The sequence below is a fragment of the Pempheris klunzingeri genome, chromosome 12 (assembly GCF_042242105.1).
Source record: "Pempheris klunzingeri isolate RE-2024b chromosome 12, fPemKlu1.hap1, whole genome shotgun sequence".
Taxonomy (NCBI): Eukaryota; Metazoa; Chordata; class Actinopteri; order Acropomatiformes; family Pempheridae; genus Pempheris; species Pempheris klunzingeri.
This window is the reverse complement of record NC_092023.1, coordinates 20,694,011-20,709,213: the sequence shown is the minus strand read 5'-3', so window position 1 is coordinate 20,709,213 and position 15,203 is coordinate 20,694,011. Positions and strand designations below refer to the sequence as shown.

Genomic DNA, 15,203 nt, shown 5'->3' with positions numbered 1-15,203 from the left:
TTTTACTTCGTCTTCTTCTTCTTTAGATTTATTGACGGTTGGCAAACCACACGACGAAGCTTTAACGCCATCTACCGGACTGCAATGAGAAAAGTAGAAAGGGTGAATAAATTCTTATGTGTTTTTTTGAGTTTGAATTTGTAATTAATCGTTCGTTTAATGAATATATTTTCAGTGATTTATTCCAAAGCATAATTCGTAATGTAATTTAATGTTTTTTACCTCCTTTCATGCTGATTACTTTGTCAGGAACCTCTATTTCAACGAAATAAAACAAAAAAAATTGTTTTCACTAAATTATAAAATGCTCTAGTTAAAATTATGACCTTTGTGTTGTTAGGGTCTTATAAAAATAAGATTATAAAGCAATAATTAGAGCCAAAACTGAAATCAGTTCACTGTTAGCCAACACACTGACTCTCCCAATCATGTGAGTTTTAGGGGATTCTCATTTTGCCTTGTTTTCCAGTATACCTGCACAAAAACGAACATGTCCAGATATGTGAGGTCAATTCAGTATAGAGTTGGTGTCCAAATATGTGAGGTCAATTCAGTATAGAGTTAGTGACTTGCACAGTTGGTGAGAAGAAGATTTTCAGTGAGCCAAGTTCTGGATAATATTTTTGGTGAAAATGAGGGAGAGGACACAGAGCAGCATAGTGATTCTGATGAGCAGGCTTCTGAGGAGGAAGACAATGTGGAGTATCATCCAGAAGACACAGACACATCTGATGAGTCTGATGAGGAGGTCACCAGTGCTGAAGCTGCTCCAGCTGAAAGATTCAAGTCCAGAAATGATAAGATCTGTTGGAGCTCAGTACCTCCTGATATACATGGCAGGGCAGCTGCTGCAAATGTCATCAAAGTGACCCCTGGAATCACAAGGTTTGCTGTGACGAGAGTCAGTGACATCAAGACATGTTTTGAGCTATTTATGCCATTGTCACTAAAAAGAGTCATCATTGCTATGACAAACATTGAAGGAAAAAAAGTCTATGGCGGCATGTGGAAAGACATTGATCAGGTGACAGTGGATGAACGTCTTGTCCCTTTCCAAGGAAAATGCCCCTTCTGGCAATACATACCCAGTAAGCCAGGGAAGTATGGCATAAAAATCTGGGCAGCCTGTGATGCAAAAAACCAGCTATGCCTGGAATATACAGATTTACACAGGCAAAACTGCGAGTGGCATCCCTGAGAAAAACCAAGGAAAACGTGTGGTCCTCGATATGACTACTGGACTGCAGGGTTGTTTGTTTGATCTTGCAAATCTATATTTTTTATATTTATGTTATATATTTGTTCTGCTTTTTATTTTGTCTTTGTACTAAAGTTCTATTGCTGAAAAAAAAAATTACTTTTTTGCCTTTTTCTTGAAGTAAATATATATGGGTCGAAATTGACCCGTAACACCATAGATGTTACTATAGTCAATAATATTAAAATGAAAAAATAAAAAAAACAAATTTATTGAAGAGATGTGTTCTAAATCCCCTCAGTAATAGTCAGGTGACATAACAACCTTTTATTTATTTATATGATTCTCCTGAGGTTCATTTTACATTTTTTTTCATTGAAATTGAGGGGTATACTGACAAGAAAAGGCCCAGGGGCCCACACCAAAAATATTAAAACCAATATTTTCATGGATAAGGAAGCCTAACAAGGTAACCAAGAGATGAGAAACAAATTGGATGATAAATAATTGTTTTTAGTGTATTTTACAGCTGATTTAAGACACGGGTCAAAACCGACCCGTTAACATAAGAGATGGTAACAGGAAACTAACACAAGAGGAAGGTTAAACATTACAAAAGCATACATCAGCATTACCTAAGAAAACTACTGACCTGAGTTCTGAATGTAGTAAATGCTACTTGTTAGGGTAGTTTTCTTGACCAAAGAATTCCAAGCTTCCTTTTGACGAATTCGTAAGACCATTGATTATAATCACTGGATGAAGAATAAAGTTATTTACTGTAACTTATTATCATTAACCTAAACTGAGCACTGACATAACCTAGATATTCAGTGGAAAACTGTCCGTCTTTGTGTAGTTTTAAATAATGAAAAATCTTTAAATGTCAGACTGCAAGTCTGTCATATTGACCCAACCTGAGCATTGAGTTGTATTTGAATACAGTAAGTGCTACTTGTTGGGGCGACTGCACATGACAAATCCAACAAACTGTAAGTGAGGACACTGGAATCACATTCAGATCACCTCAAATGGAGACACTGATGATTCTTGTGTTCATAAGTGCTTCTCTTTGGCGTTGTCTTGGTTGTGCAAAGTTCTTCAATGGAAAGCCCCCACAGTGCTGATTGAGGAACCAGGAAATAACTTCAATTCAGAGGTAAATTTCAGTGAGGGACGTCAACTTGAGTAACTTTCTCACTGCATTAAATCAAACCAGATAAGTCAATATTATTACCTTCCCAAAACACTAAGTGCTTTTTTGTTGGGGTAGTTTTGCTGACTTCTAAATCTTCAAGAAAGTCTGAAATTCAACTTCAAGATGAGGAAATAGAAGACAGCACTTTGATTCTGTACTCAACTACATTCCTACATTGGAATAGCTTACAGCACCTGGTATTCCCAGGCAGTCTGCCATTCAAGTAATAACCAGGCCCAACCCTGCTTGGCTTCTGAGATCATGATGCAATCTGTGTAAGCACCATTTTCTTGTATAAAGGGCCTTTTTGTCACTCAACTTATTGCTTACAGTCATACCACCCTGAAAGCGCCTGATTTCGTCTGAATTCGGAAGCTATGCAAGGTCGGGCTTGGATGGGAGACCGCCTGGGAACACCAGGTGCTGTATGCTTTTTCAGTTATCTTTACAGATTGAATTCTAGCTGAAATTTGCTATGCATTTTGTCCAGAGTAAAAAACATGATGTGTTTTAAAGTTCTTTCTTCCTTATTGAAAAAGAAGCTGTGTACGTGTTAATGCAGAAGCAGCAGCATGGTGAGGGGGAAGGGTGTTGAGTGTCTGCCTACCTGCTGCCCTGTCAATTAATTAGCAATCAGCAGCCAGCTGCTGGGATTGGGGTGACTGACTGGCTGCTGAGGAGGACAAATAGGGGAGACACTGTTGCACTCGAGGAGGAGAGCAGAGCAGAGAAGGGGCAGCGTGACGAGAACCAGGTTGGCAGCGGAGAGGGACTGGTGCCTCTGGGCTGTGGTTTGTGTTTCTTTTGTTTGCTCCGCTGGGGGAGTGGGCCTTGCGGGCAGCTAGGGGTGAGCTGCCAGTCCCCCCAGACGGAGCTAGTTATTTAATTTGTTTGTCTGTCTGTTTGTCCATTTGTGGGTTGTCCTCTTTTTTGTCTGATCACCTCCAACTTTAAAAAAAAAAAAAAAAATACAGTGGGAGAGGGGGGATTCCAACCCCTGACCCCAGGGGGGTTACAGCACCTGGTATTCCTAGGCAGTCTCCCATCCAAGTACTAACCAGGCCCAACCCTGTTTGGCTTCTGAGATCAGACGAGGTCAGGCTTGTTCAAGGTGGTATGGCCGTAAGCAAGCACTTGTTTGGCAAAAAGATCTTTTAAAGATGCTGCATCCCAATGTTTCGCTCGTTTGGTGAAATAAGTGAGATGTCTAGATTGTCCTGGAAAAAATAATGTTGATAGTAGAATTCAAGCATTGACCTTCGTACTAGGTCCCTTCCAAGTCAATCATTGTGACATGGTATACCCTATGTTTTAGAAAATATACACGATGTAATTACTATCCATGATGCGATCCTGTGTAAGCACCATTTTCTTGTTTAACCCTGGAGAACCCATGGGGTCAAATTTGGCCGCTGTTAATTGCTGCTACCCATAATTGCTGCTACTTCTGTGGCACTCTGGGTTTTTGAAGTTAAATTTGACAATTTTTTTTATGTTTGTTCACTTTGGGTAGCAGCAATTAACAGCGGCCAAATTTGACCCCATGGGTTCTCCAGGGTTAAAGGGCCTGTTTGTCACTAAATGTATTGCTTACAGTCATACCATCCTGAAAGCACCCGATCTCATCTGAACTTGGAAGCTATGCAAGGTCGGGCCTGGATAGTACTTGGATGCCATCTGCCTGATGTTTGGCAGTTACTACTAGGGGTGGGCGTATCGATCTAAATATCGATACCAAGGTGAGTATTGGTATCGGATCGATACTAGCCTGATGAGATCGATACTGCAGTTTCTCTTCTGTCGTCCAGCAATTTACTCGAATTTCCTCAGAGCGCCGCTTCTCTGTGCAAACAGCGCCCCCCTCTCTCTCTCTCTGCTGCTCAGTGCTCACTCAGGCACACTTACTCCCCCTCCCTGGCTGCTCTGCCAGAGAGCGGAGAGTCAGAGCAGCCGGACGCAATGACAAAGCCAGAGAGAAAGCGGAGTGCGGTGTGGACTTTTTTACTTCATCAGAGAAAATGACTTTACCCCAGTCCTCAGCAGTCCAATCCCTGTACCTTTTGCAGAATATCAGTCTGTCCCTGATGTTTTTTCTGGAGAGAAGTGGCTTCTTTGCTGCCCTTCTTGACACCAGGCCTTCCTCCAAAAGTCTTCGCCTCAATGTGCGTGCAGATGCACTCACACCTGCCTGCTGCCATTCCTGAGCAAGCTCTGCACTGGTGGTGGCCCGATCCCGCAGCTGAAACAACTTTAGGAGACGGTCCTGGCGCTTGCTGGACTTTCTTGGGCGCCCTGGAGCCTGTTTGGCAACAATTGAACCTCTCTCCTTGAAGTTCTTGATAATCCGATAGATGGTGGACTGAGGTGCAATCTTACTAGCTGCTATAAACTTCCCTGTTAGGCCCTTTTTATGCAATGATGACTGCACGTGTTTCCTTGCAGGTAACCATGGTTAACAGAAGAGGAACAATGATGTCAAGCACCATCCTCCTTTTAAAGTGTCCAGTCTGTTATTCTAACTCAATCATGACAGATTGATCTCCAGCCTTGTCCTCATCAACACCCACACCTGTGTTAACGGAGGAATCATTGAAATGATGTTAGCTGGTCCTTTTGTGGCAGGGCTGAAATGTAGTGGAAATGTTCTTTTGGGGATAAAGTTCATTTTCAAGGCAAAGAGGGACTTTGCAATTAATTGCAGTTCAGCTGATCACTCCACATAACATTCTGGAGTATATGCAAATTGCCATTATAAAAACTGAAGCAGCAGACTTTGTGAAAATTAATATTTGTGTCATTCTCAAAACTTTTGGCCACGACTGTAGAAGGAATATTGTAGAAGAAAAATTTACAAAATTTGCAGATAAATAAATACAAAATGTAATATAGACTATAAACAGTACCAGATGTAATGTGCGTTTGAGTAAAACCAAAGTGCAAGTTAATAACTGTAGTGCAAATTTAAGAACCAGGAGTAACATGTTCGTGTTAAATGGCAGAGGGTGCTGAGAGCTCCCTGCCAGCCAGAGGTGAGGTATTAAACACGGTTATGGCTGTCGGCAGAAACGATGTTTCTTTTCAATAAATCCTGAGAAAGGCTCCAAAGTCGAGTGAAAGAAGAAAAAGGTGTTCTCAGTCAATCCCAGGGTTCTCACTCTGATCTCAGACCTTGCTGACCATGAGTGGACCTACCAATGATGCTGAGGGATGATATGATAAAAGGTTCACTGGATGTTATATACTCTGCAGATATTTGAGTTACATTTCTGAAAGTTTTACAAAATGTATAGTTTTACTAGTTAAATTGTCTTGTACAGTTTGTACATGTTCAGCTTTACTGCACTAGTTTTGTACTGTGTCTTAAAATGGTAACTCAACTGGAGGTATACAATGCATATACACTGTTGCCCATAAAGTTGGAATAAAATGTTTTTTACCTCTTCTCATGAAATGATTGTGACAATGTGATTTATTCTTGATAAATAAAGTTTATACCTTAACTATGGATCAAACTCTTCCAAACATATCACAGTGAAACTTAAACCACAATTAATCCTTGCAAACTGTGTGTTCAGGCTTTAACAAAATTGGGGGTATTGAACAATTATTCCAACTTTATGGGCAACAGCAATAAAGGAATAGTTCACTTTAAAGTCAAATTCGGTCATTATCTACTCACCCTCATGCTGATGAGAGCTGATGTAGTTTTTTGATCCACAAAACACTGCTGGAGTTACAGAGCAAAACAATGGAACTCTATACAGATCAGCAATAAAACAACCCCTCCAAAAGAATGACATGCCTCCAAACTGCTCTTCAGCATTTGTGGCGGCTGTGGCTCAGTGGTAGAGTGGGCCGTTCCTCAATCAGAAAGTCGTGGGTTCGATCCCCAGTTCCTATGGGTCAACATGTCGAAGTGTCCTTGGCAAGACACTGAACCCCAACTTGCTCCTGAAGCATAGCTTCAGTGTGTGAATGAGTATGAAAGAATAGTCTCATCCAAATTACATTCCTCCTGTATCAATGATGTGTGAATGAGGATGTCATGTAAAGTGCTTTGAGTAGTTGAAATAACTAGAAAGGCGCTATACAAATACAGACCATTTACCATATCTCTATAGGCTTCCATTGTTTTGAAAAAATCCTGAAAGCGTAGTGTTTTGTGTATTAAACTACTGATTAATGAATTAATTCTCTTTTAAAGTGAACTATTCCTTTAAGTAATACTTAAATAATTCATAATGAATTACTGCATGCACTAATGAAGGATGCATGATTGATTCCTGTGGCAAAACTTCATGTGATTTGTTTCACACTTAATAGTTCAACGATTGTTGAACAAGATTAGCTTGATTTTTTTTTTTTTAGTATAAAAGTTTATGGGCAACACCTCGATTTCCCTTAAAACCTTTAACCTGGTATTTATGGAGAGATTTACAAAACAGTGGGTGGAATATGATATTATATGATATGATATTTTTAAATTCAGCTGTGTTCCACAGGCCATGCCATAAATGGTCGACTGAGCGTAAAGTACACTCATTTGCTAACAAAATAATACCATCAGGTGTCCAACAAATTCTATTAGGCCTAATGCCATAAAGATTCAGGTGTTGTCCATAAACTTTTATACTAAAGTAATTGAGCTGATCTCGTCAAATATCAATTAACATATGAAGTACTTGGAATTAATAATCCTTAATAGATGATTTATTAAGCGTGAACAAATAACAAAATCATAGTGACTTCATAATCTGTTAACTGTGAGCAACATGTGCATGTAGTAATTCATCATGAATTATGCATTAATTAAGTATATTACTTGTACCCCAGTGAAGTGTTACCTTTAACAATTTCTTGCAGTCATAGAGATAGTATATCCTTTAGATTTATGATGCAAGATTTTAAACTTTTGCTCCCCTTCAGGGATGATTTTATTGTGATAATGTGAAAATGATATGCTGTATGTACACCAATATCACTTTGTGGTTAGATTTGTACTTGGCAAATTGCCTGTTACAGTTTGTAAGTAAAGAGTGTGTTCAGCTTACTACACTGGTTTTGAAATTGGAACAGTTTCAAAGTGAACTTGTGAACATTTTTTACATGATGTTCTTCTCATTCAGAGATATTTTGTGATATATAAAACTTCAAATATTTGATATTTACAACCTCACAAATATCAAATAAAGAGTTTATATATTTGTATATTTATAACAGGAGGGGGCTCAGCACACAGTCCTGAGGGGAGCCAGCACTGAAGGTGATGGAGGAGACGGTGTTGTGGATCCTGACGGTCTGCTGCCTGTTGGACAGGAAGTCCAGGACCCAGTTTCCTCAGCCTCAGAGTGGAGAGTTTGTGCACCAGGGTCTATGGGACGATGGTGTTGAAGGCAGAGGTGAAATCCAGGAAGAGCAGACAGACATATGAGTTCCTGCCCTCCAGGTGGGTGAGGGCTGTATGGACCACTGATGAGATGGTGTCATCGGTGGAGCGGTTTTTCTTGTAGGCGTACTGGTGGGGGTCTACAGTGGCATCGATGGAGTCTTTAATATGGGCCATGACCAGCCTCTCGAAGCACTTCATGACTATCGGAGTGAGAGCTACTGGCCAATTCATTCAGGCCTGTCACTGTGGAGCTCTTAGGGACAGGGATGATGGTGGCAGTCTTCAGGCAGGTGGCAGGTTCAACAGATGCCTGAAGTAGTGAGGTATTAAAAATGTCCATCAGCACCTCAGACAATTGGTGTGCACATTCCCTCAGTACCCACCCTGGGATGTTGTAGGGGCCTGCAGCTTTGCAGGGGTTTTTCTTTTGAAGGGTACTTAAGTCTGCTGTGATCATGTTGAGGGGCGTGTCACTTAGAGATCAGAATCAGAATTCCTTTAATAATCCCCAGGGGGAAATTGCTTTTTGTTACACACAGCTCCAATAGAATAAGTTTGTTATAATGATGTTGTGTTTGGTGCTGGGGGGGTGTTGGGGTCCTCGAAGCGGCGTAGAACCTGTTGAGGGCATCTGGCAGGGAGGGGTCCTTTCGGGCATTGTGCATCCTTGGAGTTGTAATTTGTGATGCACTTAATGCGCTTACCTAGCAATGTCCCACCTGGAGCAGAAAGGGGCATATGCGAGGCTTTTATTCATGGATTTTAGCTCTGCTTTTAATACTGTTGTCCCTAGCATCTTGGTCAAGAAACTACAGGACCTGGGCCTCCATGAACATCTGAGCCTGTGGATTAAAGACTTTCTGACCAACCGATCACAAACAGTGAGACTTGGCCCCTACACCTCACCCATCCTGACACTTGGTACAGGAGCACCTGTCCTGTACTCCCTCTACACCTGGGACTACTCACCCACGCACCTGATGAACACCAAAATAAAGTTTGCGGATGATACAACTGTCGTAGGTCTCATCTCAAACAACGATGAGACCGCATACAGGGATGAATCGGCTGGTGTGGGGAAAACAACTTGTCCCTGAACATCAAAAAAACTAAAGAGCTCATCCTGGAATTCAGATGGAACAAGAACGAGCACCTGCCACTGAGGATAGGAGACCAGGAAGTGGAGCAGGTGTCCAGTTTCAAGTTCCTGGGGACTCACATCAGCAACGACCTGAAATGGAGTGTCAACACCACTGCTGCAGTGAAGAAGGCCCACCAGAGACTGTACTTTCTCAGGACCCTGAGGAAGAACAACATCTCCCCATGTCTGCTGAAAACCTACAACTGCTCCATAGAGAGTGTACTGACTTACTCCATCCTGGCGTGGTGTGGGAACTGTACAGAAGCAGACAGGGCTGCTCTCGAGAGGGTAGTTAACATGGCTCAGAAAATCATCAGTCTCCCCCTCCCTTCCCTGAAAGACATCTACAGGTCACGCTGCCAAAGCAAGGCCTGCAGGATCATCAAAGACATCACTCACCCCTTCCACCATATCTTCTCTCTGCTGCCCTCTGGAAGGCGCTACAGGGCCTGAAGTGCCGTATGGCAAGGCTGAGGAACAGCTTCTACCCCTCAGCTGTTCACGAGCTGAACTCTTACTATTGAACTCTATTCTATTCTATGTTATTGGAGGTAAAATGACCCTGGATCTTTTGGGCGTATGTGGCTTTGGCCCTCCTGATGCCTGCAGTCAGCTCTCTCCTCGCTGCTCTGAGTGCCGATGCGTCAACTGCCCTGAACGCAGCATCCCTAGCCTCTGCATCCAGCCAGGGTTTCAGAATCAGAATCAGGTTTATTGTCATTTTACGGCAGAGTACAATGAAATTCCGGCTGACCTCTCCCATATGACATTCACACAAGACAATACAAGACAATAAATAGAGATATAGCATATGAAAAAAGGAAAAGGAAATATACATATATATATATATATATATATACAAGTAGCAAAAGTAATATACAAGTAGTAAAAATATACACAGGTAAGTGGCAACAGTCAATGTATTTACAATATGTACAGAATGTGCAGAACAGTGCAATGGCAGCATTGAAAAGTGAACATAGTGATTGTGCAAGATCCTCTCTTTCTGGTTTGGGTACACGGTTATTGTCCTGGTGGTGGTGACATCATCAGCACATTCCATGCCAGCTTCCGCAGCAGGGTGCTTAACAACTTCTGTATTTGTTGACTCTCTCTCAGTCAACATAACCTCACCAACATCTGCATCTTCCTCCTCCATTACATCCTTATCTTAGATAGTCTGAGACTCAGACATGTCACTGTTCTCATTCAACAACACTCATGCATTGAATTGTGGCACAAAATAAATTTTTTCACTCTTAGATTACATTCTTGTGTATAATGTCCATGGGCTCCACACTTACGGCATAAGAACTCAGGACAGTCTCTGAAAATATGTCCAGGCTAGATACATAAATTGTATACTTTCACTTCTATCATGGATTACTCCAATTAATTCCCTAAAGCAGTTGTGAACTTAGTCAAATGAGGCAAAGACTGTACATAATCATTAAATCTGAGTGTACAAAGCCGTGTCCAACCACAATGTTTGTCGTGGTGCTCACTCCCCATCCATTCAACTTCTCATGTATTTCCTCATCAGATATGTAAGTTGTACGTTGATTCAGAAATGATACCACCAACTCCTTCATCATTATTTTTACATTCCCGATTTGGAGGCCTTCAAGCAGCTGATCTCTTCACTTTGGGTGGCTCATCATTAATTCAATTCATTCTTTTCCCCCGTCACTATGCATCCAAGCAATCCACCACACAGCTCGCGGACGCACTTCATCAGCTCTACAGTCATAACAGGTTCTTCTCCCTCTAATTCAACAACAACAGTCAGGTCCTTTCGGTAGCTTTTTCACACAGTTTTTGTTGTCATTTTATTTTTCATTCTCTTTTCCTCCAATTCCGCTGGACTGTCGTGGTGCTATCATGTCTGTCCATTTGTTATTCCTTAGCAGTTGAGTAAAAGTCCTTCAAATACAGATGGACTGCTAAGTCCTGACCTGAGGAGTTGGCTCTCCTGTGTTGGGCCATGTGCTTGTGGAGTGGCTGTTTTGTTTCTCCAATGTACAGGTCTGGGTATTCCTCACTGCATTGCACTGCATACACCATGTTGCTCAGTTTATATTGGGGGGGTTTGCCCTTGGGGTGTCTCAGGGTGTTGCCTGGCTTGAAATGTACAGGAATGTCATTTTTTCTTGAAAATCCTCCTAAGTTTGTCAAATATGCATGAAACATAGGGGATGATGATGTTGTTGCATTTATCGTCCTTCTTTTCTCTGTCCATTGTGTTCTTTTTAGTTGTTTTAACAAAGGCCAAGTTTGGGTACCCACAGGTTTTAAGTGCACCCCTGACATGTTTTTGCTCCTTCTCCTTTCCCTCTGCCCTTGTGGGCACTCTTTGAGCCTGGTGGTCTAGGGTTCTGATCACAGCCAGCCAGAGGACTAGACTTGAGGAAGTCAACCACAGCAGACCGTCCACAGCCAGTGAAGGGAAAAGACCTTTGATACCTAACCACAGTAGGCTGTCCACAGCTAACTAAATAACCAGTCTGTCCATAGTCAGCCAGGGGTCCAGATCCACAGCACTCAACCAGAGCAGGCTGTCCACACCCAGCTAGAGGTAAAGACCATTGACAGCCAACCACAGCAGGCCGTCAACACCCAGGTAGAGGGCAAGACCGTTGACAGCCAACCACATCAGACCCCCTACAACCAACCAGAGGACTGCGTTGACTACCGGCAATTGAACAGTAAAACCCGAAAAGATGCTTTAGCTCTGCCCCGCATAGAGGAGTCTTTAGATGCATTGTCTGGTGCCCGCTGGTTCTCTACTCTGGACCTGGCCAGTGGCTACAACCAGGTACCAGTCACAGAAGCAGACCGACCAAAAACTGCCTTCTGTTCACCATTCGGCTTGTTCGAATGGAATAGAATGCCCTTTGGCCTCTGTAACGCACCCAGCACTTTTCAGAGGTTGATGCAGCACATTTTTGGAGACCAGCAGTGTCAGTCGCTGTTATTGTACCTTGATGATATTGTTGTGTTTTCATCAACAGTGGAACAACATTTGGAGAGACTGAAGGTTGTGCTAAGCAGGCTAGAACATGAAGGCCTCAAGGCCAAGCTCAGCAAATGCTCCTTCTTTCAGAAGGAAGAGCATTACTATGATGGGTATGTGGGAGCCATCAATAGCACCCACACAGTGCGGGAGCCCCCACCTGTTCTCGATGTACACTGCCATTTCTCTGAACCTCCTTTCATCGGGAAAACGGATTTGTTCTGGCACCAACAATGTCTCTGCTGCAGCACAGAACTCCTGCACACACCTGCACACAGTTGAGTTGCTCACTCCAAAAAGATGTCCGATGCTCCTGTACTCTGAGCCGGTAGCAAGCTTCCACAGTGCAACTGCCACTCTCTTCTTTAGGGGCACACATTCGCGGAAAGCCGTGTCTTGCCGCTCCATTGCTGGGCGCAATGTGTTGCACAAGAAGTCCAACGTTTCTTCAGACATCCTGTTCTGCAACCACTGCGCGTTCGTAAAGGCAGGAACAACCGCATCACACCACTGGTCAGCTTGGTTGAACGCCCACACCGATGGTTTGCAGCGATAAGTTTGCGACAAGAGAGCCATCTGAAACACACACAAAACATACAAACTTTAATACTTAATAGCGATAACTTGCAGCCATTACAACGTTGTACACGGGACTTATTATATAGCTAACTAGCATGAGCTACCATTAGCTTACCTTCATGCGTCGTCGTCGTCGATCTCTCCTTTCATCTTCAACTTGGTACTGCTGTAGGGCTTCCAAAAGTCTCCTGTGCTTTTCCCAAGTGTTTCGTCTCACCGCAAGCAGCCTTCTCTGACTCTCTTTTGTGACAAAAAGCCACAGACCGAGCAGCAGGTACACCATCGCCTCCATTTCCTCCATGTTTTCTGTTGTGTGGTGTATTGTGTCGCATACAAATGATGCCACCGGAGTTTCGCCCCGCCTTGCTATGACGACCCCGCCCACGTTTGAGGTGGTACCTGGTGTAATGGAAACACAACCGTACCGTACCGTGTCGAGTCGAGTAGGGCCAAGTTGAGCCGGTGGAAACGTGCCAATAGTCTTAGTTAAAGGTGTGGTTAGAACCAAGGTACTTATTCTCCTGACCCTCCGCTCGCCACAATAGCTAACCACAGGAGGCCGTCCACAGCCAGCTATAGGAAAAGGTCGTTGACAGCCAACCACAGCAGGCCGTCCACAGCCAGAAAAAGGAAAAGACATTTGATAGCTAACCACAGCAGGCTTTCCACAACCAGTTAAATGACCAGGCGGTCCACAGTCAGCCAGAGGACAAGATCTGCAGCAGTCAACCACAGCAGGTCAAGACCGTTGACAGCCAAGCAAACGACCAGGCCATCTGCAGCCAGCCAGAGCAACTGACTAGCAGCTGTCAACCACAGCAGTCCGTCCACAGCCAGGTAGAGGAAAAGCCCTTTGATAAGTTAGGACAGCAGGCTGTCCACAGCCAACTAAATTACCAGGCTGTCCATAGTCAGCCAGAGGACCAGATTCGCAGCAGTCAACCAGAGCTGGCTGTCCACACCCAGCTAGAGGTAAAGACCGTTGACAGCCAACCAAATGACCAGGCCGTCTGCAGCCAGCAAGAGGAATCGATTAGCAGCTGTCAACCACAGCTGCCCACAGGCAGCTAGAGGAAAAGACCGTTGACAGCAAACCACAGCAAGCCGTCCACAGCCATCAAAAGGACCAAGATGTCCAAAGCCAGCCAGAGCACCAGACCCACAGCTGCAAAGCAGAACAGGCTGTCCACAACCAGCTAGAGGTAAAGACAGTTGACAGTCAACCACAGCAGGCCATCCACAGCCAGCAAATGGACCAAGATGTCCACAGCCAGCCAGAGAACCAGATCCGCAGCAGTCAACCACAGCAGGCTGTCCATACCCAGCAAGAGGTTAAGACCGTTGACAGCCAACCAAATGATCAGGCTGTCTGCAGCCAGCCAGAGCAACTGACTAGCAGCTGTCAACCACAGCAGTCCGTCCACAGCCAGGTAGAGGAAAAGACCTTTGATAAGTTACCACAGCAGGCTGTCCACAACCAACTAAATAAGCAGGCTGTCCATAATCAGCCAGAGGACCAGATTCGCAGCAGTCAACCAGAGCAGGCTGTCCACACCCAGCTAGAGGTAAAGACCATTGACAGCCAACCAAATGACCTGGCCCTTTACAGCCAGCCAGAGGAACAGTCTACCTGCAGTCAAGCACAGCAGGCCGTCCACAGCCAGCGAAAGGAAAAGACCTTTGATAGCTAACCACAGCAGGCCGTTCACAGCCAGCTAGAGGAAAAGACCTTTGATAGGTATTGACTGCAGAACGTCCACAGTCAGCAGAAGGAACAGGCAGTCCACAGCCAGTGTACCAGACCCGAAGCAGTCAACCACAGCAGGCCGTCTACAGCCAGCCCGAGGACCAGACGCACAGCATCCAATCACATCCGGCCAGGCGATCAGGCTTTCCACAGCCAGCCAGAGGACCAGACCCACAGCTGCCAACCACATCAGGCCGTCCACATCTAGCCAAGGGAAAAAACCTTTGATAGCTAATGACAGCAGGCCGTCCAAAGCCTGCCAAAGAAAAAGACCTTTTACAGCTGATCATAGCAGAACCAGAACTGAAGCATCCAAATGTAGCAGACCGTCTACAGCCAGCCAAAGGTCCACAGCCAGCTAGAGGGAAAAACCATTGACAGCCAACCACAGCAAGCTGTCCACAGTCGGCCAGAGGACCAGACCCACACCTGCCAACCACAGCAGGATGTCCACATGCGACCAAAGGAAAAGACCTTTGATAGGTAATGCTAATGCTAACCACAGCAGCCTGTCCACAGCCAGCCAGAGCACCAGACCCACCGCTGCCAACCACAGCAGTCCGTCCACATCCAGTAAAAGGAAAAGACCTTTGATAGCTAATGACTGCAGAACGTCCACAGTCAGCAGAAGGAACAGGCCGTCCACAGCCAGTGTACCAGACCCACCGCTGCCAACCACAGCAGGCCGTCCAAATCCAGTAAAAGGAAAAGACCTTTGATAGCTAATGACTGTAGAACCTCCACAGTCAGCAGAAGGAACAGGCTGTCCACAGCCAGTGTACCAGACTCGAAGCAGTCAACCACAGCAGGCCATCTACAGCCAGCCCGAGGACCAGACGCACAGCATCCAATCACATCCGGCCAGGCGATCAGGCTTTCCACAGCCAGCCAGAGGACCAGACCCACGGCTGCCAACCACATCAGGCCGTCCACATCCA

General features: G+C 44.4%; 1 protein-coding gene and 1 pseudogene across 1 annotated transcript; one reads left to right on the top strand and one right to left on the bottom strand.

The window, feature by feature from the left end:
* Window positions 1-3,405: 3,405 nt before the first annotated feature.
* LOC139211360 (5S ribosomal RNA) lies at window positions 3,406-3,524 on the bottom strand (annotated as a pseudogene).
* Window positions 3,525-12,886: 9,362 nt separating this feature from the next.
* Window positions 12,887-14,209, top strand: LOC139211325 (putative uncharacterized protein DDB_G0271606). Its single transcript, XM_070841615.1, has 3 exons — window positions 12,887-12,961; window positions 13,194-13,490; window positions 13,586-14,209. The coding sequence occupies exons 1-3, from the start codon at window positions 12,887-12,889 to the stop codon at window positions 14,207-14,209; spliced, it is 996 nt and encodes a 331-aa protein (XP_070697716.1).
* The last annotated feature ends 994 nt before the right edge of the window (window positions 14,210-15,203 follow it).

Coding starts and splice junctions, on each gene's coding strand:
- LOC139211325 (XM_070841615.1), top strand. CDS start 12,887: ATGACGACCCCGCCCACGTTTGAGGTGGTACCTGGTGTAATGGAAACA. Junction 12,962..13,193: donor ACCGTACCGTGTCGAGTCGA/GTAGGGCCAAGT, acceptor TTCCACAACCAG/TTAAATGACCAGGCGGTCCA. Junction 13,491..13,585: donor CTGTCCACACCCAGCTAGAG/GTAAAGACCGTT, acceptor GCCCACAGGCAG/CTAGAGGAAAAGACCGTTGA.